Here is a 24350-nt window from a genome sequence, read left to right as displayed (position 1 = left end):
AAAGGCCAGGACTTCCTTCTTTCTTAAGATGAATAATATTCCATTGTATACAATACCACATTTCTTTTATCTATTCATCTGTTCAATGGACACTTGTTTCCACATCTTGACTCTTGTGAAGAGTGTCACAATGAACATGGGAGTGCTACTATCTCTTCGAGAACTTGATTTAAATTCTTTTGGATAAATACCCAGATATGGGATTGCTGGGTCATATGGCAGTTCTATTTTTAATTTTTGGAAGAATTTCCATACAGGCTGCACCATTTAACATTCCCACCAACAGTGTACAAGGGTTCCACTTTCTCCACATACTTGCCAAAACACTTGTCTTTGTTTTTGTTCTTCGATAATAACTATCCTAACATACGTGAGGCAATATCTCATCGTGGTTTTGATTTGCATTTCCTTGATGATTAGTAACACTGAGTGTCTTTTTATATACCTGTTGGTCATTTGTATGCTTTCCTTTGGAGAAATGTCTATTTAAATCCTTTGCCCAGGGGCGCCTGGGTGACTCAGTCGTTAAACATCTGCCTTCAGCTCAGGTCATGATGCCAGGGTCCTGGAATCGAGCCCCACATCAGGCTCCCTGCTTAGCAGGAAGCCTGCTTCTCCCTCTCCCACTCCCCCTGCTTGTGTTCCCTCTCTCGCTGTGTCTCTGTCAAATAAATAAATAAAATCTTTAAAAAAAATAAATCCTTTGCCCAGTTTTTATTTATGTTATTAGTTCTCCTGCTATTAAGTTATAGGAGTTCCTTATACACTTTGGAAATTAATTCCTTACCAGATCTATGGTTTGCAAATATTTTCTCCCATTCTTTAAGTTGTCTTTTTACTCTATCAATGGATTTCATTGCTGTGCATAAGTTTCTTAGTTTGATGTCATCTCACTTGTCTATTTGTGCTTCTGTTGTCTCTGCTTTTGGTGTCATATTCATGAAATCATTGCCAAGATCAGTGTTTCCTTTTTCTTCTAGCTATCAGTTTCAGGTCTTACATTTAAGTTCTTAATCCATTTTGAGCTGATTTTTGTGTAAGGTAAGGGTCCACTTTCATTATTTTGCTTATGAGTATCCAGTTTTCCCAGCACCATTTATCAATACTGAGTTTTCATTCAACAAATATTTATTGAGCATCTTTGGGCCAGGCATTATGGTAGGTATAGGGGATTCAAGGCTGGGAATAACATAATGGTTGCAAGCACATCCTCTGGAACCAGACTGCCTGGGTTCAAATCCTGGTACCATCATTTCTAACTGCATGACCTTGAGCAGGTTACAAATTGGTTGTAACCCACTGTCCTCATATATAAAAATGGGATAACTACGGTCTTTTCTTCACAGGAGTGATATGACGATTGAAATAATATATGTAGAGGTCCTAGTCACGTGTTTGGCACCTGATAAGCACTCTCAAGTGCTGGCTCTTAAGGCATGGTCCTTGCCTCTCAAGGAGCTCACAACTTACAGTTGGCCCTATCCACCTGACTCACTTGGCAGTCAGAGCCATCTTGGTCTTCTGACACTTCAAGTGACCCGTAGCTCCTGGCTACCTTTTCCTGGAACCATGGGATGAACCGGGTGCAAGTTCCTGTATCACAGATTCTTTGCGTGACTCTGGGTAAGTAATTTCTACCCTCTGGATCTCACTTAATGCACTTGTAAAGGAATGTAGCTGGATCAAAATTTATTTCCAACATCCCAACAAACTTCTTGTTCTGGGTACCTCAAGTTGAAACTGTCAGCTTGGGCAAGTCACTTAACCTCTCTGCCCTCACTTCCTCACCTGTAAAATGGGATAATATTACTAACCACCCCCTAGGCGTGGTGAGGGTTCAACAAAGCAACGCAAGCCCGGCTGGCAGCGCTCTCCCCGTGGACGTCAGCCCTCAGACCCACCCGCCTTTGCCATTCAACGCACGCGCGCTGGTGCCCGTGCAGCTCGCAAGCCGGCTTCCGACTTCCGACTTCCGGTTCCGCCGGGACCCAGAGGCCAGACTGACTAATGGCGGCGTCCCCGAAACAGGCTACGGGGGGCGTTGAAGAGGCCGCGGCGGAAGAGGAACCGCGACTTCTGGAACCCGGGGCAGCCCCATTTGGAAATTTCCCTCATTATTCCCGCTTCCATCCTCCAGAACAACGGCTCCGCCTCCTGCCCCCGGAGCTGCTTCGCCGGCTCTTTCCTCAGAGTTCCGAAACGAGGCCGATCCTGGGGCTCGACGTGGGGTGTAACTCTGGGGTGAGTGACGGGGGCGGGGGCGGAGGTTGGGGAGCCGGGCAGTTGGCTTCCTCCGCTTTCGCTGGGGCTTTGGTTCGGGCATGGCGGTCACACCCATCACGACTTTTCCAAAAAGAATTTAAAGGCGTCGCGTGGGTCAGCCCCGTGCTGCTGCTACCGGACCTCTAGGGTCCCACCACCATCTCTCTTAGGAATCTTGGAGAGGAACAATTTTTAACTCCGTTCCAAATTCCTGCGTCCCCACCCGTGCGTTCGCCACCTCACGGCCAAACCTCATGTGGGAAGGGTCACCGTATTTGGGCTTCCGGCACTTGCCTCCTGTCCAGCGTAGCTGGCGACCTGGCTTCAGAGACGGGGCTTCCGGAGACTCACCTTTGGGAGCGTAGGGTTGGTTTACCGGGAGAGATGAGCCGGGGTGACTGAATCATGTTTGGAATTAAGACTCGTGTGCCATATAGTGTAGGATGGACCCTGGAGCCAAGTGGATATTTATTTAAAAAGCAATGAGTTGACTGAGTACAGTGGAGAGGATCGAGAGGGAGAATACAGCCTCCTGGTGGAGGAAGGCATTGCCACGTCTTCTTACCGCAAAGTATTCTTAAGCGTAGAGTGATTATAGTGAAATCACATCCAGAATATCGAAATGTCTCTCTGACACCTATTGTAACTACTAGCATATCCTAGAGGAGCAGACATTCTGACCCTGTGATTGCAAATTATAGGCATGTAATAAAAAGTAAGTCTCTACTCCTGACCCTAAATTCTCCTTTACCCCTACACAATGGCAACCGCTGTTTATAACTTCCTGGATATGCACCCTATGTGTACACAAGCATTTATGTATGTATAAATATCCTACCTCTTTTAGCTTTATGCATAGTAGCACACTGTTTTTCACCTTGCTTTTCACTTGATAATTTGGAGGTCACTCATGTCACTACATTCTTTTTTAGCAGCTTCAAAATTGTATGGATGTACCATAATTTATAGGGTGCTTTATTTACATTTCTAAAACGCCCAGGCCTCACTCTAGACCAACTGATTCAGGATCTTGGGTGATTGAACCCTTGAGTCTGTATTTTCTTTTCTTTTTTTTTTTAAGATTTTATTTATTTATTTGACAGAGAGAGCACAAGTTGGGGGAGCGACAGGCAGAGGGAGAGGGAGAAGCAGGTTCCCCGCTGAGCAGGGAGCTCGATGTGGGGCTCCATCCCAGGACCCTGGGATCATGACCTGAGCCAAAGGCAGACGCTTAACTGAGCCACCCAGGCACCCCTGTGTTTTCTTTTTTAAGCTTCTAGGGTATTCTGAGATTGGGGAATTGAGGATGGAGAGGGTGAAGAGATGTGGAGGAGTGACTGATGTAGCAAAATGACTAGTCAAACTGGCATACCCAAAATCAGATTGGAAGAGGGAGTCAGAATAGAAATAAGTATGGAAATGGGGAGAAAATTAAGCAGCATAGTATAGGACCTTCCTACTCAAAATGTGGTCCTTGATCTACAGCATCAGTATGACTTGGGTGGCTTATTAGAAATACAGAATCTCAGGGGGCACCTGGGTGACTCTGACAATTAAGGGTCCGATTCTTGATCTCAGCTCAGGTCTTGATCTCAGGGTTGTGAGTTCAAGCCCCGAGTTGGCTGCATGCTGGGTATGGAGCCTACTTATAAAACAAACAAACAAACTGAAAACACAGAATCTCAGTCCCCCCCCACACACAATCTATTAAATCAGCTTTATTTTAATAAGATCCATAGGTGTTATGCATATCATTAATTATTAATATGGATATTAAAATGTGAGAAGCCTAGTATAGAGGAAAGAATCTAATGTAGCCTAAATCATTCCATGTACTATGTGACATTGGACAAGCCACTAGCCTCTGAATCATAATTTTTAAAATACAGAATTTTTTGTGAACTATGCCACACATACAGAAAAGTGCATAAAACATAAATTTACACTTTATGAATTATTATAATGTAGACACCTTTATCACAATAGTCCAGATCAAGAATGAAACATTGTGAGTACCCCATGAATCCCTTATATCACTTCCCCTGTTCATAAAACCCCCCTCCACCCAAAGGTAACAACTAGCCTGATTTTTATTATTTACTTGCTTTTCTTTATAGCTCACCATTTTTGTATCTCTAAACAATGTAGTTTAATCTTACCCATTTTTGAACTTCATATAAATGGAAGCTTACCATGTATTTTGTTTTGTGTCTTGCTTTTTTACTCAGAATTATCTACTCAACATTGTCATCCATATTGATGCAGTGAGCTGAATTCCTTCATTTGTAACTGCTATTTAGTATTCCATCTTAATGAATATACCACATTTAAGTATCCATGCTACCATTATTGGACATTAGGTGACTTCCCGCCACACTTTCTTCACTTGCAAAAAGGCCTAAGTATTTTCCTTACAGGATTGTTGCACAGAGCAAAATGAGGTGATACATAAAAATGCCTTGAAAAAATGGATTAGAACAACATAAATTTGAATTGGTTATAATGGTTATAGAAGTCAACGCTAGAGAAAGGAGATGGTGACTTGTTTAAGAGTCAAAAAGGTGCCGAGATGGTGAAAATCACAAATCATTAGACTTGGCTAGAAGGAAGAAGATCAGCAGTGACTTTTGGGAGTAATGGATGTAGAGGCAGAATAAATCTCAGAAGGGGGTAGTGAAGCATAAGCCAGGTAGTAAAATTGAGGTTGTAGAGTGAAGGCTAAATGAGGAATCTCTGGAATCCAGACTTACCCAACTACAAGTCTGAAAAGCAGATTTTTATAAGATGGTGCTTGCTCTGTTCCTCACCTTCCTGATAAGGGACACTGGTTATGCCCTTGGAACTCTTTCCTCCTCCCTAGGGTCTGAGATACCTAAAAAAAGAAAAAAAAAAGTGAGTTTACCAGCATATTACTTAAGGTGGGAAAGACTGCTCTCAGCTCCTTTGCTGCATTCATTTGGCTGTAACTTTCAACCATACAACCCAATGTACCATTAATGTCAGGAAAGTATAGAGACGACACATTATAGCCTGAGACCCCTGGAGGGGGCCGAGAACCTGCTCTGTGGAAAACTTTTTGGGCAACCTCCTTAACCTAGGAGCTTCACATCCTATAAAGCCAAGGGTAAGTGACAGTCCAAAGGGATGATAAGAGATAGAGGTTTTTCTTACATTCACTGGTTGAGAGCTGCAATGACAAAGCTCTTTTGGATTTCTCTAGGATCTGAGTGTGGCTCTGTACAAACACTTCCTTTCCCTACGTGATGGGGAGACCTGCTCAGATGCCTCAAGAGAACTCCATCTACTCTGCTGCGACATAGATCCAGTCCTGGTGGAGCGAGCTGAAAAAGAATGCCCTTTTCCTGATGCCCTGACCTTTATCACCCTGGACTTTATGAATCAGAGGACCCGGAAAGTTCTCTTGAGCTCTTTCTTAAACCAGTTTGGACGTTCAGTTTTTGACATTGGCTTTTGCATGTCAATAACCATGTGGATTCATCTGAACCACGGGGACCATGGCCTATGGGAGTTCCTGGGTCACCTTTCCTCCCTTTGCCGCTACCTCCTTGTGGAGCCACAGCCCTGGAAGTGTTACCGGGCAGCTGCAAGGCGTCTCCGGAAGCTGGGTCTTCATGATTTTGACCACTTCCGTTCCCTTGCCATCCGAGGTGATATGGCCAATCAGATTGTGCAGATCTTGACCCAGGACCATGGCATGGAATTAGTATGCTGCTTTGGCAACACCAGCTGGGACCGAAGCCTTCTGCTCTTCAGGGCAAAACAAACCAGAGACTCATCCGATTCCTGAATTACTGACAGAGGAAGGGAAAGAAAGGAACAGATTAAGATTCTGGAGACAGTGAGACAGAAGGGCAGGAAGACCAGGAAAGAGATACTGAATACTAAGAATTAGGTTAACTTGCCTTAATTCATGATTGTAAGGTAGCCTCAAAACGTGGCAGAAGCTTTTGTCCAAGACATACAATTGAAAGAATCAGTATCTATTCCCTACTGTTTGAGTTGATCCTGGAAGAGAATATATCTGTGGAGCAATGAGCTGGGTTATCCAGATTGAGATGGCCTAGAGAAAGTGATCCTGGTTCTAGGATATGGAAGGGGCTGCTTCTAGTGGTTAGAGACTTATACCAGGCTAGCCTTAGAATGTATCAGTTTCATGGGCAACTTGAATCTAATCTGGCTTCTTCAGGCTTTTTCTGGACTTACTCATCCTGCCTTTCAGGCAAAACCTCACAATACAATCTGGAATGAAGAGTCACTGGCCTGGCTAAAGGAGAGGGTTAGTAAGAAAAACATCTTATCTTTCCAGAGCAGGTCAAGTCTCCAACATGCCCAGGTTCAGCACAACAGGTAACAGATACTGGCCAAAATGCACTGACTAGCATTTATAAAATGTTTAAAAGATTTAAATTATGAACCCAATATCCAGCTGGTACAAATGAAATTAATGAAGTGGGACTGTATAATTATATATAATAAAAGTGACTTGAATATGATTTAGAATGCCCTGTGATTCTGGCGTAGGTAGGAAACTTCTGCTTTTAACCACTCTATCCGGGGAGGTTTCAGCTCAAGAAAAAGAACCTCACCCAAGCTCAGAATGGAAAACATGCCAGAGAGTAAGTTAATTCAGGACTTTTTTTGTTAGCGTCCTCTGCCAAAGCATACCAGTATGGGGGTGGGAATATGTGGAGGGAAGCAGGCATAAAATGCAGTCTACAATTGGATGACTTTAGCATCAATGCTATGGGATAGGTGTCACTGATGTTTGTCAGGTTTTGATACCTATGAGTTGAGTCCAAGGGAAAGTGGAAGATGGAGAAACATTTGTTTGGTGGAGAGAAGATGAGAAAACAAAATATACCTAGCTATTAAGGGAGACTAGATTGATGAGCTTCAAAATCCTTAAGATCCTTTTATTTTCTGAAGTTATAGGAGGAGTAGGGAATAAGAGAGTCTGAACCACCAGTTAGACATTCGACCTTTTGATGGAGAAGCTAGTAAAAGTTCCTGCTAGAGAATTTCAACTTTATGCATGAGAGAGCAAAAACTGGTGCAGTCCCTAAACGATAGGAGAACGGAACCAAAACCTTCATTTAGGCAAACCAATTTTTCTATTTTGTGCAGGATAATTATGTGGCTGGTGCTATTTCCAATCTCAGACTCCAGTACTACTTTTCAGTCTTTTTATATTCCTGCTCCTGATCACTTTCATCTTAGTGACTCTTCTAGACTTTTACCCTTCTGCAGGTTCTTGACTCTGTATCCCTGCTCCATTAATCTAAGCAGATGACCTAACCACCAACCAGCGCCATTCTTGTTTGCTGTGTCAGGAAGTCTTTTCTTGCCCTCAGTCTTAAACCCCTTCATCTTACCTCCTTTTCACTTCTGAACTTACCCAGTGAGCTTTTACCCAAATAACCTCTGCCCGAATTCCTGATCCCAACCTCTACTACCTCTCCCAAACTGGGCTTTATTGAGGATCCCCTTGGTGTATCCTTGGCCTCATTGACTCCCTGTCCACCTGCCAACATGCTCAATTCTCTCTCATCTTGAAAACCACCAGCTTTTCGTCTGTCCAGTCTCCCTTCGGGTTTATTCAGTCTCTCCCTCCATCTCTTTACCACCAAACATGAGCAAAGCCCTTGAAAGAATAGACCCCACAGCATCTGCTCTCTCATTTCCCATTCATCAATGACCCCCCTGAATGCCATATCCTGAGGCTTCTTGTTCAGTCTTCCTCCTGGGTCATGGCACTATTCAGCACTACTGACCCCTTCTTTGAACTGCTCTTCCTTGGTTTCTTCACCGTGCCCTTCTCCCTTTATTCTCTTCATAGCTATCTCTTAGTTTTTCTCTGCTCTTAAAGCAGTTAGTTCAAATTTTAATTGAACTTAAGTTACCTGGAGAGTCTTGGATTCATCTCCAGAAACAGTGATTCACGTTAGGAATGGGGTCTGGGAATCGGTTTGGTTTGACTAGATTTGAGTGTTTTTTTGCATTTTTTTATTGTGGTAAAATGTATATAACATAAAATTTACCATTTTAACTGTTTTTAAGTGTACAATTCCATGGCATTAAATACATTCACAATGAGGAATCGGTTTTTTGTTAAAAAAACCCCAGGTGACTCTTGGCAAACCAAAATAGACCACACTTTGATTGCTTAGGGTCCCTTAGGGTCCATCCAGTCCTCTTCTACATATTTTTCCTCTGGTGAGTTCCTCCACTCCCATGCCTTTAGCGACCACCTATATGCTAATAACTCCCAAATATATTTGTGGCCCCACCTCTACAGTTGTAGATTAATATTTTTCCTGTTTTGTAGTCATATCGTCTTAGATAGTTCTTAGTTACCTCAGAGTCAACAATATCCCAAAGCAAACTCTACCCTCATTCCAAACCTAATCCTATCTGTTGTTGCCATCCACCCATTGCTCAAGCTGCAAACTTCAGTTGAGTCTTCTCACTTATACTCCCCACATTGACAAAGTTACAAAGTCCGGTAAATTCTACCAATTACATGTAAGTCCCATTTATTCCATCCACGTGGCTGGTGCCTACCAGGCATTTCTGTTAAGTCATCTACCCTCTAATCCCTGCTGCCAGTGTTCCTTTCCTCAAATATCTAGTTATGCTAGTATTATGCTTAAAAACCTTTAGTGGTTCCCTAGTGCCTAGAGTCCTGTCCTTTATCCAGTGCCTAAACTAATGTTGTTCAATAGTAGCCACATGGTGGGGCGCCTGGGTGGCTCAGACGGTTAAGCGTCTGCCTTCGGTTCAGGTCATGATCTCGGGGTCCTGGGATCGAGCCCCACGTCAGGCTCCCTGCTGAGCGGGGAGCCTGCTTCTCCCTCTCCCTCTGCCTCTGCCTGCCGCCCCTCCTGCTTGTACTCTCTCTCTCTCTGTCAAAAAAAAAAAAAAAAAAAAAAAAAGTAGCCACATGGTATTTAAATTTAAATTAAATAAAATGAAATAAAATTTAAAGTTCAGCTTCTCAGTCATTCTAGCCACATTGCAGGTGTTCAATAGCCATATGTGACTAGTGGCTACCTTATTAGCACAGATTTAGACCATTTCCATCACTGCAGAAAGGTATACTGAACAGCGCTGGTCTTCATGCTTTTCCTCCACACACCAGTCACATTGAACTCACCTACCACCCTGTCAGATGTGCCATGTCCTTTCATATCTCTGAGACGTAGCACAAACTCCCTCTGTTTCCCTTCTTTCTCCCCCAGCTCTACCACCTTGCAACCTGCTTGAACCGTTTGTCCTAAAAGATGGCTCAGATGTTACATTTTGTCAGAAATCTTCCCCCCAACTCTTGTGGCACTTTGCATTTTTTACTACATTCTAGTGGGGACTTTGCCTGGAAGCCTCTACTATAGTATTTACCTCATTATATTGTCATTATTTATATGGCTCTGCCCCCCCCCCATAAGACTGATCTCCTCAAGCCTAACTTATCTTTGTACATTGAGGCCTAGCACAATGGCTGACACATGGCAGGCTGCTGAGAAGTACTTGTTGAATTAATATATGGATGAACAAAAGACAAATGTACCTGAATTCAAGTATTGAGAAGAAAAGGGAGATCTATGATTGGGCAGAAGACTGCCCAGGAAACTGAAATGGGGAGAAATTAGAAAATTGAGAGAGAGAGATAAGCTTAGCCTTTGGCATAGAAGTTTGAGAGTTTTCTCAAACATACATTTGCGATAAAACGTCCATTTTGGGACACCTGGGTGGCTCAGTTGGCTAAGCATCTGACTTCAGCTCAGGTCATGATCCCAGGGTCCTGGGTTCAAGCCCCCATGTTGGGCTCTCTGTGCAGTGGGGAGTTGGCTTCTCCCTCTCCCTCTGCCCTTCCCCTCCCCACCCCCCATAGCTCGTGCTCTGTCTCTCTCTCAAATAGATAAAATCTTTTAAAAGTATAAATAAATGTCCATTTCAAGGCCTGGGCTATTGATGGTTTGGTACAGGACAGCAAGACTAGATATAAAAATTTGGAAGTCATTCATATACAGTGATTGAGGTTTAAAGAGTAGTAAATTCCAAAAATACATGGATATGATGAGAGGACCAGGTCCTAGGTCTGAGGGCTGCCAGTAGTTATTGAGTGGGGGGGGGAAGGAAGAACCAAAAGAGGTCTGGTTAGAAACAGGAGAAAAAGAAAAAAAGAGATAATAATATAGCACCACGTGCCAGACAACAAAGCCCAAGCAGAGCTGGGCTCTGAACCTAGGCAGTGTGGTGGCAGAGTCTGGGCCTTGGCTACTATGCCTTGTGATGTCACAGAAATCCAAGATTGGGAAGAGACTCCAGAGAGCCAGTGTAAAAGCATGAGCTTTGGAGTTACTGTGCTTCCTCAAGTTATATGTTCAAACCTGAGAATAGGGACCCAGCCAGGCCACGCTTGGCTATTCCAGATATTCTTAGAAATCCCCTCAGAGAAGTCGGGCCTAATTCTAGGTTGAGTAGTACTCTAGGTTGAGTACCTGAGTAGCACTCCTGCTGCTGCCTACCATTTAAACAGGCTTGGCCCTCCTGAGTGTTTTGGAAAAGCAGTTGGCAGCTACATAGAGCAGACACAGGCACTCTTAAGTCTCTCCCAGTCCTAATTACCTTCTCACTGTACCTTTGACTCGCCAGCTACCCTAACCTTCCCCTGAATTCCTGAAATTCCCAATCTGCCCCAAACTTTGATCCCTGAGTAGGACCTCCTAAAAGTGAGTTTCAGTCTGTTTCATGCTTAGGAGATAGGGATTCCAAGGCCACCTCCAGGGTGTATTAAGATCCTGAGATCAGTCAGATCCTTCTCAGCCCCATGAGATCAAGTTTGACCCAGGAACAGTGCAGTGGAAAGAATCAGGTTTGGAATTGAGATCTGTCAGTAACTCATTGCATGACCACCCTGTTCAAGTCACTTAACCTCTCTGAACCTCGGTTTACTCATCAGTACAACTGAAATCACAAGACCTTCCTTTTCCTATGCCCAAATGAACTGGAGGGTGGACAGGTATTTTGCGAAATATAGAGTGTTAAAAACAAGCTGCTATGACATTCTATAAGTATGCCACAGACTACAACTATGTTAGATTAAAGGCTTATGAGAAAAACATCTCTTCTCTGTAGAAAGCATGCATCTTACTATCTCTAATAATTTGTTTTTTAGGACAAGGAAGTAATGAGAAGTTCAGCTTCAGCACTACAGAGCATTTTAAAGGAGGCAATGCTGGGAGGGAATGATCATTGCTAATGGAAATGAGGCCAGTTTATGATGGTTTCCAGTGATCACAGTGATTAGAGATGTGAATTTACCTACTTCTCTGTAAATCTTAAGGATACTTTGAAACCTTGTGACTCTGCTGCTGGTGCTCTCTCCCTTCACCAGGGCAGTGCAAAGAAATGTATATGAGGCTGTGGCAGGTTGAATAATGGCCCCCTAAGATGTTCACATCCCAGTCCCTGGAACTTGTGAATGCTACCTTAGATAGCAAAAGGGACTTTGTAGATGTGTACAGATGTGTAGATACATAGATTAAGGATTACAGATTTTGAAATTGAAAGATTAATCTGGATTATCAGGACAGAACCTAAATGTAATCACAAGTATCCTTACAGGAGGGAAGCAAAGGAAGATTTGACCACAGCAGGAGAGAAAGTGATAGAAGCAGGAGGTTGGAGTGATGTGAGGAAGGGTTGTGAGCCAAGAAATGCAGTTAGAAAAGGCAAGGAAATGGACTCTCCCCTGAAGCTGCCAGAAGGAATGCAGTCCTGACAACACCTTAATTTTAGACTTCTGACCTCCAACACTGTAAGAAAATAAATTTGTGTTGTTTTAAGCCAATAAGTTTGTAATGATTTGTTAACAACAGGAACAGGAAACTAATACAGGGGCTCTGACTACAGTGAGACTAGACTACAAGCCAAGTGGCACCTGTCCCAAATAACTCCTTGATGGCAGAAAATGGCCCCAGTGACCGAAGGGATAGGCAGGGGTTCCATCTACATGGTTAACTGAGGAATCCTCAATCACTAAAACCTTTGGGAGATGCTTCTGCATCTGAACCTGACCTCTTCTATTGGCTGAGCAGTTACCTGACCTCTTGAAAGGAACTGTTGTATTTCAAGTCTGTAGCAGTTAGTTTCAGAGAAGATGTATAGTATTCATGAAGATGAGGCCTTGATACCATGAAGGTATTGATTGCATACTGGCTTATGAGAGCCTTTGGAGACAGAGTATCTTTGGCTCCAAGAGATCATCTTATTTATCCTCAAACCAGCATAATTTAGGAGCCAACACTAAGCATGATAAGCCTTCTTTAGGGACAAGAATAGACAATGGTCCTGGATATACTTTAACTTAAAAAATATATATATATGTATATAACACACACATATATATATATATGTGATCCAGTATTGATCATATAATGATCATTTCAACATGTAGTCAGTATAGAAATTATTAATGAGATAATGTTATATTATTTTTTTATTTCATCTTCAAATTCTGATGTGTATTTTAACTTGCAGCTTGTCTCAATTTGGACCAGCCAATTTCAAATGTGGCCAATGCATACACTTTTGTGGCAAATCAAGTATTTTATCAAATTCCTTCTAAATGCCCAGTGTGCTTTTAGCCTCTTTGAGGGGTAGGGAAAAGTAGATTAAAGAACCCTGGACTTCCAGAGGTTAGATTTGACTCACTCAGCAAATATGTTAAAGTTGAGAAAAGGAGAGGCTCAAACAAGGCAGCACGTTATCATGTGAGCTTCAGCGAAGGAAAAATCTTTGTGGGCTACAATGGGCATGGAAGACTTTCTAGAGGATATGGGATTTGAGCTGTTCCTGAAAGGAATATAGCTTTTGCAAGGATGGACAAGAGGGAAAGGAGCATGCCCGGTGAGCCTGGAGAAAGGAACGTTTCAGCAGAGGTACAAAGGAATGGGTGTTGTATACATTGAGAACAGATAGAACTAGCTGGTCTAAAATGGAGATGTCATTCTGAGCAGTACTGAGAAATAACAGTGGTCTTCGCCATTTAACTAGATTTTGGATGAAATGAAAAGAAAACCCATAAGCATACTAGAGAAAAAATGTTTTAAAAAAGGTACTTTCTAAACATAAAAAGCCTAAAAGCCATCAGGGAAAAGACCAATAAATCTGACTACCTACGGCAAAGGAAAAAGAAAATCCAATAAAGTCAGAAGACATACACCAGCTAGGGAAACAATTTGCAATACATGTGACAGACAAAGGGTGAATTTCATTATAACACAAACAACTCTTACACGTCTATTAGAAAAAGGCATTCACAAAAAAATGATAATGGCAGATAAAACACCTGAAAACTTGTTTAATCTTACTAATTACATGCAAATAAAAAATGCAAGAATATTTCGGCACTTAGAACAATATTCACAAATTTTTTAAACAGTGATGGTGAGAATGTGGGAAGATAGGTATTCTTACACCCTGTTAGTGGGGATGGTAAATTAGCATAACCATATGGAAGGCAATTTCTCGAAACGTACACTGCACATACCCAGCAATTCCATTGCTAGGAATTTATCCTGTGGATATACTCACATAAATTTGCAAGGATGTATGTACAATGTTATCCATTATAGTTGTCTGATAAAAGTGAGAAGCTGGCAACAATCTAAATGCCCATCAGTAGGAAACAAATAATATGGTACAGCCATGAATGGATTACTATGCAATTGTTAAAAAGAACAAGATAGTTCTATCTATGTTAAAATAGAAAGGTCTCCGAGATATTTTAAGTGTAAGAAGTAAGGTGCAGAACAGTATGAATGGTAAGATTCCACTTTTGTACCTTTTAGATTTTTTTTTTTTTAATTTATTTGACAGAGAGAGAGAGAGCAGGAACACAAGCAGGGGGAGTGGGAGAGGGAGAAGCAGGCTTCCCGCGGAGCAGGGAGCCTGATGCAGGGCTCAATCCCAGGACCCTGGGATCATGACCTGAGCCGAAGGCAGACGCTTAACGACTGAGCCACCCAGGCGCCCCTCACTTTTGTACCTTTTAAAAAGAATATATACATAGGAGGTAATAAAACATCTAAAAGTGAAAATCAATTTGCAGTATGAGCATATTTAGTCATATTGAAGAATCAGCCAGAAAGTTAAAGTGGCTCATTACTGGAAATGGGAAATGCAGCACATAATTGCTCTTGTGTTATTTGGTTTGTTAACCATATGCACATAATGCTTCTTAAAAATAATGAATTTTATGGGGCGCCTGGGTGGCTCAGTCAGTTAAGCGTCTGCCTTCGGCTCAGGTCATGGTCCCAGGGTCCTGGGATCGAGCCCCACATCGGGCTCCCTGCTCAGCGGGAGGCCTGCTTCTCCCTCTCCCACTCCCCCTGCTTGTGTTCCCTCTCTCGCTGTGTCTCTCTCTGTCAAATAAATAAATAAAATCTTTAAAAAAATAATAATAATAAAAATAAAAAATAAAAATAATGAATTTTAAATAAGTTTTGAAATTAAATTAAGTAGTATCTTTCTAAAAATAGCTTTCTAAAAGAATTCTCATCGCCTGTTGCCCTGCCCACCTGCCTATAACTTTTCCCTCAAAGCACAGTCAAAATTCTTGAAAAAGTTTTAAATACTTCTTGCCTCCATTCCTACTTTGTACATCTTTCTCAACCCTTCAAAATTTGGTTTTGCCAAAGTCACCAATGATGTGGCTAAAGTCAGCAGGTATGTCTCAGTCCTGATCCAACCTGACAGTAATATTGGGAACTTTTTTTTTTTTGGAAACCCCTTGGGCTCTGGTGACAGCACTCACCCAGTTGTCTTCCTCCTTCTCTAGAGACCCCTCTCTAATGTTGCTGTTCCTTAGGGTTCTGTTCCAGTCCCTCTTTCCTCACATGATCTCCACTCCATTTCTTCAGTTACCATCTATGTTCTGATGTTCTCATACCTCACAAATCTCTTATCTCTAGTCCAGATCTCTCTCCTTAGCTTCAGAATTACTTATCCAACAGCATTATTCATTAATACTTTCCAACCTTTTCCATATCATGGCACACATAAAGAATGATGGTATTTTCATGGCAACACACCTTACCAAGACTGCTGTCTTTCCAAGGAAGTTCGTGCTCCCCTGAGGGTTGAGAAAATATGCAGCACATCGGTAACCTCTTCCTGGGGCACAACAGTTGGGAAGCTCTTACCTCTTGGATAGACATTTCCACTGGGACATCCTCCAGGCATTTCAATGTTAACATGTTTGGAAGTGAGCATATCATCTCCCAAAACTGCTCTTCCTCCAGTGCTTTCCATTTCATTGAGTGGCCCTACCATCTGCAAGTGACCTAGTCCAGAAGTCTTGGCTTAGCCCTCTGCTTCCCTCCCCTTCCAATCCTAAGACCTGCTGACTCTGTTACCATTACCACTATCACTTTCCTAGTCCAGAGCACATCATTTCCCATTTTCCCCCTCAATTACTACAAAAACTTTCTGTCTGTTCTCCGACTTCAATCTTGCTCTCTCTAAACTGTTCTCCACATTGCAACCACAGTAATCTTTCTAAAATGCATTTCTGATTATGCTAACCCCCTGCTTAAAACCATTCAAAGGACTGATGTGAGCAGTGATCTACCGGTCACTCATCAGCACCATATGCACCATTAGACTATGCTACCAAACTTCTATTACTAGCAGCTTGTAGCAACAAGAGGCCTAAGAGACCTAGCTTGTTTTACAACAGACAACTCAAGTAAAGAACAGTATGTGATGGGGGGCCTAGGTGGCTTAGTCAGTTGAGCATCCAACTCTGGTTTCAGCTCAGGTCATGATCTCAGGGTCGTGAAATTGAGCCCCACGTCAGGCTCCAAGCTTAGTGAGGATTCTGCTTCAGATTATCTCCCTCCCTCTCCCTCTGCCCCTCCTCCTGCTCTCTCTCTCTCTCTCTCTAAAATAACTAAACAAATCTTAAAAAACAATACGTGATGAATGGTATATTACAAGGGTGGAAAACCAACTATGGGACTTCTGTATAGTTTTTAATAATTTAAGTGAATAATACCACTGAGGAATTAAAGTGTCTTAAGCCCCATCATAGACAGAAAGTGATCATGGGGTAATAGTAGTTATACTTCTTTAACCTTCTATCAGTGAAAATGAAGGTTTATAAAGTATAGAGAATCTGCCAAAATCTGAATGCCTAAACTTTCATGTATACAAGAGCCTTTGAGTAAGGAGGGCAGATAGTTGCTCTGACAAGTGCAGATGTTCTGGCTGTGTTTTTTTTAAAAAAGGGTAAACATCTAAGTGAAAAGTATAAAAATCCAGATGGTCTGTTTATTTCCCAAAATTTAGTTATTTGGAAACATCCCAAAATAGTTAGAAATGCTTGGCATACTATTAAGGTTTTTTTCCCTGTGCTTTTGGAATGCAGTAGATATAGGGAGTCTTACTGGATTTTTAAGCCCTGTGAGGAAAGGATCATGTCTAATTTTGGGTGTAAACCCATGACTAGTCCACTGATCCTGATTCAATAAATATTGGATGATTGAATGAATAAGAATTAATCACTGCTGCAAGATTCCAAAAATGCCACTATCTATCATCAAGCTCCCTAAAGACTCCATCAAAAAACTATTAGAATATGATGGCTTAGTTGGTTAAGCGTCTGCCTTCAGCTCAGGTCATGAGCCTGGGGTCCTGGGATGGAGCCCCATGTCAGGATTCCTGCTCAGCAGGAAGCCTGCTTCTCCCTCTCCCTCTGCCTGCTGCTCCCCCTGCTTGTGCTCTCTCTCTCTCTCTCTCAAATAAAATCTTTAAACAAAAACAAACAAAAAAACTATTAGAATAAATGACTAATAGGGGCACCTGGATGGCTCAGTCGGTCAAACGTCTGACTTCAGCTCTGGTAGTGTTCTCGGGGTCTTGGGATCAAGCCCTGTGTCTGGCTCCGTGCCCAGCGGGGAGTCTGCTTGTCCTTCTGCCTCTGCCCCTCCTCCACTTGTGCTCTCTCTCTGTCTCTCAAGTAAATAAATAAGATCTTAAAAAAAAAAAGGATAAATGACTAATAAATTCAGTAAAGTTGCAGGATACACACTTAATATACAGAAATCTGTTGTTTCTATATAATAACAAACTATCAGAGAAATTAAGAAAACAATCCCATTCACAATTACATCAAAAAATAAAATACCTAGAAATAAATTTAACCAAGGAAGCGAAAGACCTGTACTCTGAAAACTGTAACACATTGATGAAATTGAAGAAGACACAAATAAATGGAAAGATACACCCTGCTCATGGATTGGAAGAATTAATATTGTTAAAATGCTCGTACTAGCAAAAGCAATCTACAGATTCAATGCAATTCCTATCAAAATACCAATGACATTATTCACACAAATAGAACAAATAATCCTAAAATTTGTATGGAACCACAGAATACCCTAAATAGCCAAACCAATCTTGAGAAAGAACAAAGGTGGAGGCATCACAATCCCTGCTCACTGATTTCAAACTATACTACAAAGCTGTAGTAATCAAAACTGAATGGTACTGGCACAAAACAGATACAAAGGCCAATGGAACAGAATTGAGAACCGAGAAATAAATCCACACATATGTGATCAGTTAATCTATAACAAAGAAGGCAAGAATATACAATAGGAAAAAGACCATGTCTTCAATAAATGGTGTGGGGAAATTGTGCAATTATAAGCAAAAGAATGAAACTGAACCCCTATCTTAACATTATACACAAAAATCAACTCAAAATGGATTAAAGGCTTGACCTAAAACCATAAATGTCCTTGAAGAAAACATAAGCAATGAGTTCCCTGACATCAGTCTTAGCAATATTGTTTTGGATCTGATTCCACAGGCAAGGGCAACAAAAGCAAAAAAATAAACAAATGGGACTACAGCAAACTGAAAACCTTTTTGCACAGTGGAGCAAGCTCTCAAGAAAATAAGGCAACTTACTGAATGGAAGAAAATGTTTGCAAATCATAAATGTGCTAAGGGGCTAATTTCTAAAATATATAAAGAACAATAGCAAAAACAAAAAATCTGATTTCAAATTGGCAGAAGAGGGGCAATGGGGCAAAAAAAATTTTTTAAATGAGCAGATGGTCTGAGTAGACATTTTTCCAAAGACACACTAATGGCCAACAAGCACATGAAAAGATGCTTGATATCACCTAACCATCATGGAAATGTACATCAAAACCACAATGAGGTATCACCTCACAGAATGGCTATTATTAAAAAAATAAATAAGCGTTGGGGCGCCTGGGTGATTCAGTTAAATGTCTACCTTTGGCTCAAGTCATGATCTCAGGGTCCTGGGATTGAGCCCCAAATCGGGCTCCCTGCTCAGTGGGAAATTTGCTTGTCCCTCTGCCTCTGCCCTTCCCCCTGCTCGTGCTCTCCCAAATAAATAAATAAAATCTTAAAAAAAAAAAGAAAAGTGTTGACAAGGATGAGGAGAAAAGCAAACACTTACACACTGTTGGTGAGAATGTAAATTGGTGCAGCCACTATGGAGAACAGTATGGAAGTTACTCAAAAAATTAAAAAGAACTACCATATGATCCAGCAATTCCACTCTGGGTTTTTATTCCAAGAAAACAAAAACACCCCCATGTTCACTGCAGCATTGTTTACAATAGCCAAGATATGGAACAACCTATGTGTCCATCAATAAATGAGTGGATAAATAAGATGTGGTGTGTGTGTGTGTGTGTGTATGTATACATATATATAATACATATAATATACATACAATGGAATATTACTCAGCCATAAAACAGAATGAAATCTTGCTGTTTGCAGCAATATGGATGGACCTTGAGGATATTATGCTAAGTGAAATAAGTCAGAAAAAGACAAATACCCTATGATTTCACCTACATATGGAATCTGAAAAACAAAACAAACAAAACCAGACATATAGGTACAGAGAACAGATTGATGGTTGCCAGAAAAGAGGAGGGTAGGAGGGTGGGCAATATGTGTGAAGGAGATCAAGAGGTTTAAACTCCCAATTATAAATAAGTCATGGGGACGTATTTTACAACATGGGGAATATGGTCAAAAATATTGTATTAACTTTGGTGACACATGGTAACTAGACTTATGGTGATCATTTTGCAATACAATGTTGTACACCTGAAACGAATATGATACTGTATTTCAATAATAATACTTCAATTAAAAAAAATAAGGTGAGCTTTCTCAGAAATGAAAATATGTTCACGAAGAGATTTGCACAAGAATATAACAGCCCCAAAACTGGAAACACCCAAATATACATCAACTGGAGAATGGATAAACAAATAGTGATATAGTCATACAATGGAATATTACTCAGTAATAGAACAGATTCACATTAGTCAAAAACATTACTAAGCTAAAGAATATAGACCCAAAAAATGCATACTATTTGATTACACTTATGTGAAAGCCAAGAACAGACAAAACTATGGTGATAGAACTCAGGAGGTTGCAGGCGGTGGGTGGTGGTAGGTGCAGGATAGTTAATAATAAATATAAAGGGGCATGAGGGAATTTTCTGGGGTGATGACTCACTATCTTGTTTTGGGTGTTACACAGGTGTATATTATTGTTGAAATTCACCAAATAGAACACCTAAGATCTGCATTTTATTGTATGTTAAGGATAAATCAATTTTAAACCAAAGGTGAGCGAGCTGGTGGTAATAACCATCATGACATCTTTTAGGCTCCAGTAATAACTGATCTCAGGCACTCATTTCTATGCTCAAGAACCCAAAATGACTTTTTTATCACTTATCCTGTCAAATCCATACTGTCATTCTGATCTCCATACAAAACCTCCTCCACTAACTTACACTTCCCACCCAGCCAAGGTGATCTGCTCACTGTCCCAGGCAGCTAATTTGCTCTTCCTGTCTCTTTGTGTCCTTACCCTGCCTCAATCTATTCAAGTTCTCTGTGCCCTTCAAATCCCATTCTAAATTAGGGAGCCTCCTTCAGAGAGGAACTCTTGATTAATCCTAGCCAATTTGAGCACCCCAAGATCCCTCAGCTTTCATGTTCCTTTATTGGACTTAATATGATGCGTTAATACATTCCGTGTACACAACAGAAGCGATTTTAATAAAATGGGCAGAGACAGTGACTAGGAATCCCTTTGTATTTCTCTGCAGAACCCCAACCTGCATTAGCGGGCCAGTCACTACCATGCAGATTGTGAAGACTATACGGTATCCAGACAAGGGCAAATAGATATTTAATCAAGGACCGTTGAGAATGGTACTGAAGGGAGCTCTGAGGCCCTGCAGGGGCCTAGGTGGGCTGTTTGCTTTTCTTTTAAGCACGCGGTTAGTTCAACAGGGCAGGCACTCGTTCCCATCAAGATAGCAAGTGGCTGAGAACAAGGTTATATCTTCTTTATGCTCAGCCTTACCTCCTCCAGTGAGGAAACGACCAGCACTACTCTGAAAGCAGCGGAGCCTGTTCCTAGCGCCCAGCTTTCCACACTACTGGGAGGACCCAATCCCGATCCGGAGGAGGAAAAGTGAGGAGGGAGCATTTAAGGCCAAGGAGGCACTCAAGCGTCTTCCCATAGATTTACACCCAACACGTAGCAGGAAGGCAAATTACAAACACCAACGCTCACAACCACAGATACACGTGCACGCCCAGCCCCACAGAAGCAGACGCGCATGCCCGTGGCTCCGCGCGCACCTACTTAGTTTTCTCTGCTATAGATGCCCCTCATTCCACCCCCGCTCGGCCCAGCGCGGCTTCTCCTACCCCGGCACGGGGGAGGTTTACCAAGCCGGACCCGACCGGGCCCGAGGAGAGTGTTTCTCTATTGGGGGAGGGGAGGTCCTTCCCACCGGGGCGGAAGCGGCGCTCTCCGGACGGGCGGACTTAGCTCTCGTCCTGGGAACATCTGGAGGGGGCTGGGAGGGGCGCGCATCCAAGACGAACGTGGATTGGCTGCGTGGAAGGAGGGAGGCGAGGTCTGGGCGAGGGGCGGGGCTCACTGGCCCCTTTAAAGCCTTGACATCAAGAGGCGGCCCCAGCACCCCCCTTCTTCTGCCCCCCGCCCCCGAGCCGCGGCCATGGACCCGGCGGATCTGGCCTGCCCTGGCCCAGCTCAACACCTGATTTCGGTGAGTTCCAGGCCTACTTGGGATTTAAAGGGCGGCGAGTGGAGGGTCTGCAAGCTGTGGGCTGGGGGTGGGCGGTTTGAAGGGTAAGGCTCTCGTGGCAGCCTTGGGTCGGAGGGGGCGGCGCGCCTTCCTGCCCGGACCTCACTGCCTGCCCCTCCCTCCCGCCCCACTGTCCCCGGCGGGGGTGGGGGGGGTGAGGGTCCGGCTGCGACTCTGTCCACCCCCACCCCACCCCCTCCCGCCCCCCGCGCCCTCCTCGCGCACACTCCATGGCCCCGGAAGGGAAACTTTCGGGACAGGGGGATGTTCCGGGGGCCGGTCTCCCTCCCTCTTTGAAAGCACTGACCTTGCCCCAGCTGCGCACCCCACCCCACCCGCATCCCACTGTCCGGGTGCCGCTTAGCGGTGCAGGGTTGTTGCGCAGGGGGGGGTTGGGGGGTGGAGGGAGGCTCTCCCCAAAGCGCAGGCGCGGAGACGAGCCCTGGGCTCCTCTTCGCCCTCCTTGCAGTCCCCGTGGCCTGGGGCGGTAGGGCGTGGGGAAGATGGGGAGAGGCGGAGAGATCAGGGTCTCTAGGAACAATCCTTCGGTGGCTTTGAGGGGCTGCGGGAAGGACGGAGGCGGGGGGCCAGCAGGCTGAACACTAAAGAGAGGCTGAGGGAGGGAGAAGGGCTGGGCAGGGTGTGGGGCCAGGGCAGCGCCTGCAGAAAAGGCTCTCTGGGTCCTGGCTGCGGTGCCAGAAGAATGCAGAGAATTTATCTGTGCCCGACACTCCCCTGGCCTAGGCCGACTAGAAAAGCGGCTCACCGAACCCCAGACCCCTGCTTATTCTGGGCTCAAGCTCTCAGGTCTCCAGCGCTGGCACTGCCCCAAGGGCACGGAGGTCCCTCGCCTCCCGCGGGCCTGGTTTTCCAGACTCTCAGCGCTGTCCACCCAGCCAGCCAGCTCCTGCTTAAACGCTCGCCTTTCTGAGGAACCAGGGGTCTTAGACTGACGGCAGATCCCTCTTATTCCCTCCCAGCCGCTCTCTCCCTCCCCTTGGGTCCTCCTGCCTAAGCGCAGTTGTCTGCCAGAGGCCGCGGCTGGAGGCAGATGCCGGGGACAGGGATGGTACTGGGAGACAGTGGCTGACCGTTCTGTGGTCTGCACTCAATGGGGAAAATGAACCCAGCCTAGTTGCCTTGTTGCAGACCCTGTCTTGCAAGACCCCTTGTCTTTCAAGAAGGGAGACACAAAATTCACTACTCATATTGGTTCCCTGTCTTTCTAGGAACAGCCTAGCTTCAGTGGGTTTCCTACTTCAGAGAAACATGTGTATTCCTGTCTGGGGAGAGATAGTCGCACATAGTTCAACTTGTTTTCAAAGTCTGTGGTCTGTGCATGAGGTGGCTCAGGCCCTCCAGCATCTTTCTTCAGCTTAGGGCTTTGGAACAGAGTGGGAACCTGGGCACGCAGATGGCCTGGGTTGCAGGGAGGAAGGCTGTTCCACAATAGGCAGAAACCAATGTATATGAAGACCAAGCTGCTGTCACTGTGGACTGGGAGTCAGAAGCACTGGTCCCTGCTCTTCCCAGCTTGCTGTGTGACTTTGGCCCAGACAGTGTGCCTCTCTGGGGCTCTTTTCCCTCATGTGTAAAATTCGACAGTTGGACTGGAAAGCTCTAACATTCCCTTTCACTTGTTGACCTTGTGTGGTTCCATTGATAAGTGACTGAAAGGGAGAAAGGTCCCCTGGCTGGGGGACTTAGTTTGAGGAGGTAGGTGTTGGCTGATACAGTTACCCAAGTCACAGTTACCCAAGGTTGCAGGGGTGCAGACTCCCTTATTCTCCTAAGACTAGCCATTGTCTTGCTCACCCCTAGTGGCTTGGGGTGTGAACTCTTGCTGGCTGGGGTTTGGCCCACCCATCAAGGCCTCTGCTGAGATATCCTGGCAGGCCAGTCTTTGAGTTGGGCCTTTGGGGAGGAGTTGAGAGAAGGGTAGGCAGCCAAGGGCCAGCCGGGTAAGCAGATTCCCAGGAGACAGTTTGCATCTCAGCTGTTGGGACTTGTTTTAGGATCTGAGCCAGGGAGCACAGTATACTCATCCGCCCTCTTATGGGAAGAGGACGAGAGCCCCGTTGCTGTTGCCCATCTCACTCCCTGGCCCTCCTCACCTCACCTGTGCACTCACAGCCCCCAGTCCCCAGGCAGTGGGCTTAAGGAGTTTTCCCTGCTGCCCTCACCCAGCCCAGCCAGCCTCCTGGGCCCTTCCATGGCAGCCTGGCAGCAGGGAGAAACTGCCCCAGCCCCACCTTTCCCGGCCTCCTTCCCTCCTGGGGGTATGGTTTCTCAGGAGTCAGGCTCTCCAGGTTGGGACTTGCTCTCTAGCCCAAGAGCCAAAAGCCTTCACGTTTTCCTTGTTTGTTTTCATCCTTGGTCTCCCAGGTGCCAGGGGGGGATGTTAGAGGAGGTGGTGGTTAGAGAGGCTGTGGGATGGGTTGGACGTGGGGACACATTGTCTGCATTGCTTTTCCCTGTAGCTCTCCTGGGCCTGGGGAGCCCCCTTCCCTGGGCCCTGCTGCCCACGGACTGAAGCTGCAGCAGGAGGCATTTAGGTTAGACCCCAAGGAAACCTTCCTCACTGCGAGGAGCCCCTGGAATGGAAAATGGGAGCTCCCAGCGAGGTCAGTTTCCAGTCCCTGTCAGAGTGAGGGATGCGGCTGTTGCTAGGCAGAGGCTGCTCTTTCCTCCTGGGGTGTGGCTCTGAGGCTGGCCAGCCGGAGGCCCCGTTGGAAGCAGGAGAAAGGACCCTTGCCCAGTAGCCGAAGAGGGGACCCCGGCCCCATCGGCTCTGGGTCACCAGAACTGCATCCCTTAGAACAAACGCCACTTCTCGCCCTGCTTCCCTCAGCTCCTCCCCCAGTTC

The 24350-nt window shown here is 44.3% G+C and overlaps 2 protein-coding genes and 1 long non-coding RNA gene across 7 annotated transcripts in view; 2 read left to right on the top strand and 1 right to left on the bottom strand.

Annotated features, from left to right (window-relative positions):
• The window catches only part of LOC118553888 (uncharacterized), a 28553-nt gene extending 7354 nt beyond the window's left edge, over nucleotides 1–21199 (bottom strand). The window contains exons 1-4 of one of the 3 annotated variants that reach the window (XR_013449189.1): nucleotides 21012–21199; nucleotides 17149–17320; nucleotides 5858–6074; nucleotides 5013–5134 (exon numbers count right to left, since the gene is read on the bottom strand). This is a non-coding gene — a long non-coding RNA (uncharacterized LOC118553888). Of the gene's footprint in view, nucleotides 1–4916; nucleotides 5135–5857; nucleotides 6075–17148; nucleotides 17321–21011 lie in introns of those variants that run through there. The other 2 variants (XR_013449187.1, XR_013449188.1) reach the window with 2 other exon arrangements.
• BCDIN3D (BCDIN3 domain containing RNA methyltransferase) lies at nucleotides 1974–12136 on the top strand. The gene is given in 3 exon segments (XM_036121082.2): nucleotides 1974–2241; nucleotides 5483–6048; nucleotides 6050–12136. Coding segments are annotated over 3 exon segments (876 nt in total). The 5' UTR covers nucleotides 1974–2007; the 3' UTR covers nucleotides 6126–12136.
• Nucleotides 21200–21206: 7 nt separating the features above from the next.
• NCKAP5L (NCK associated protein 5 like) overlaps nucleotides 21207–24350 on the top strand; it is a 30399-nt gene continuing 27255 nt past the window's right edge. For all 3 annotated transcript variants that reach the window (XM_036121077.2, XM_078075962.1, XM_036121076.2), the window contains exon 1: nucleotides 21207–21445. The gene's annotated coding sequence lies outside the window, so the exon portion shown is untranslated. The remainder of the gene's footprint in view (nucleotides 21446–24350) is intronic.

Source organism: Halichoerus grypus, chromosome 6 (assembly GCF_964656455.1).
Source record: "Halichoerus grypus chromosome 6, mHalGry1.hap1.1, whole genome shotgun sequence".
NCBI classification, from domain to species: domain Eukaryota; kingdom Metazoa; phylum Chordata; class Mammalia; order Carnivora; family Phocidae; genus Halichoerus; species Halichoerus grypus.
This window is presented reverse-complemented; position numbering and strand designations above follow the sequence as displayed.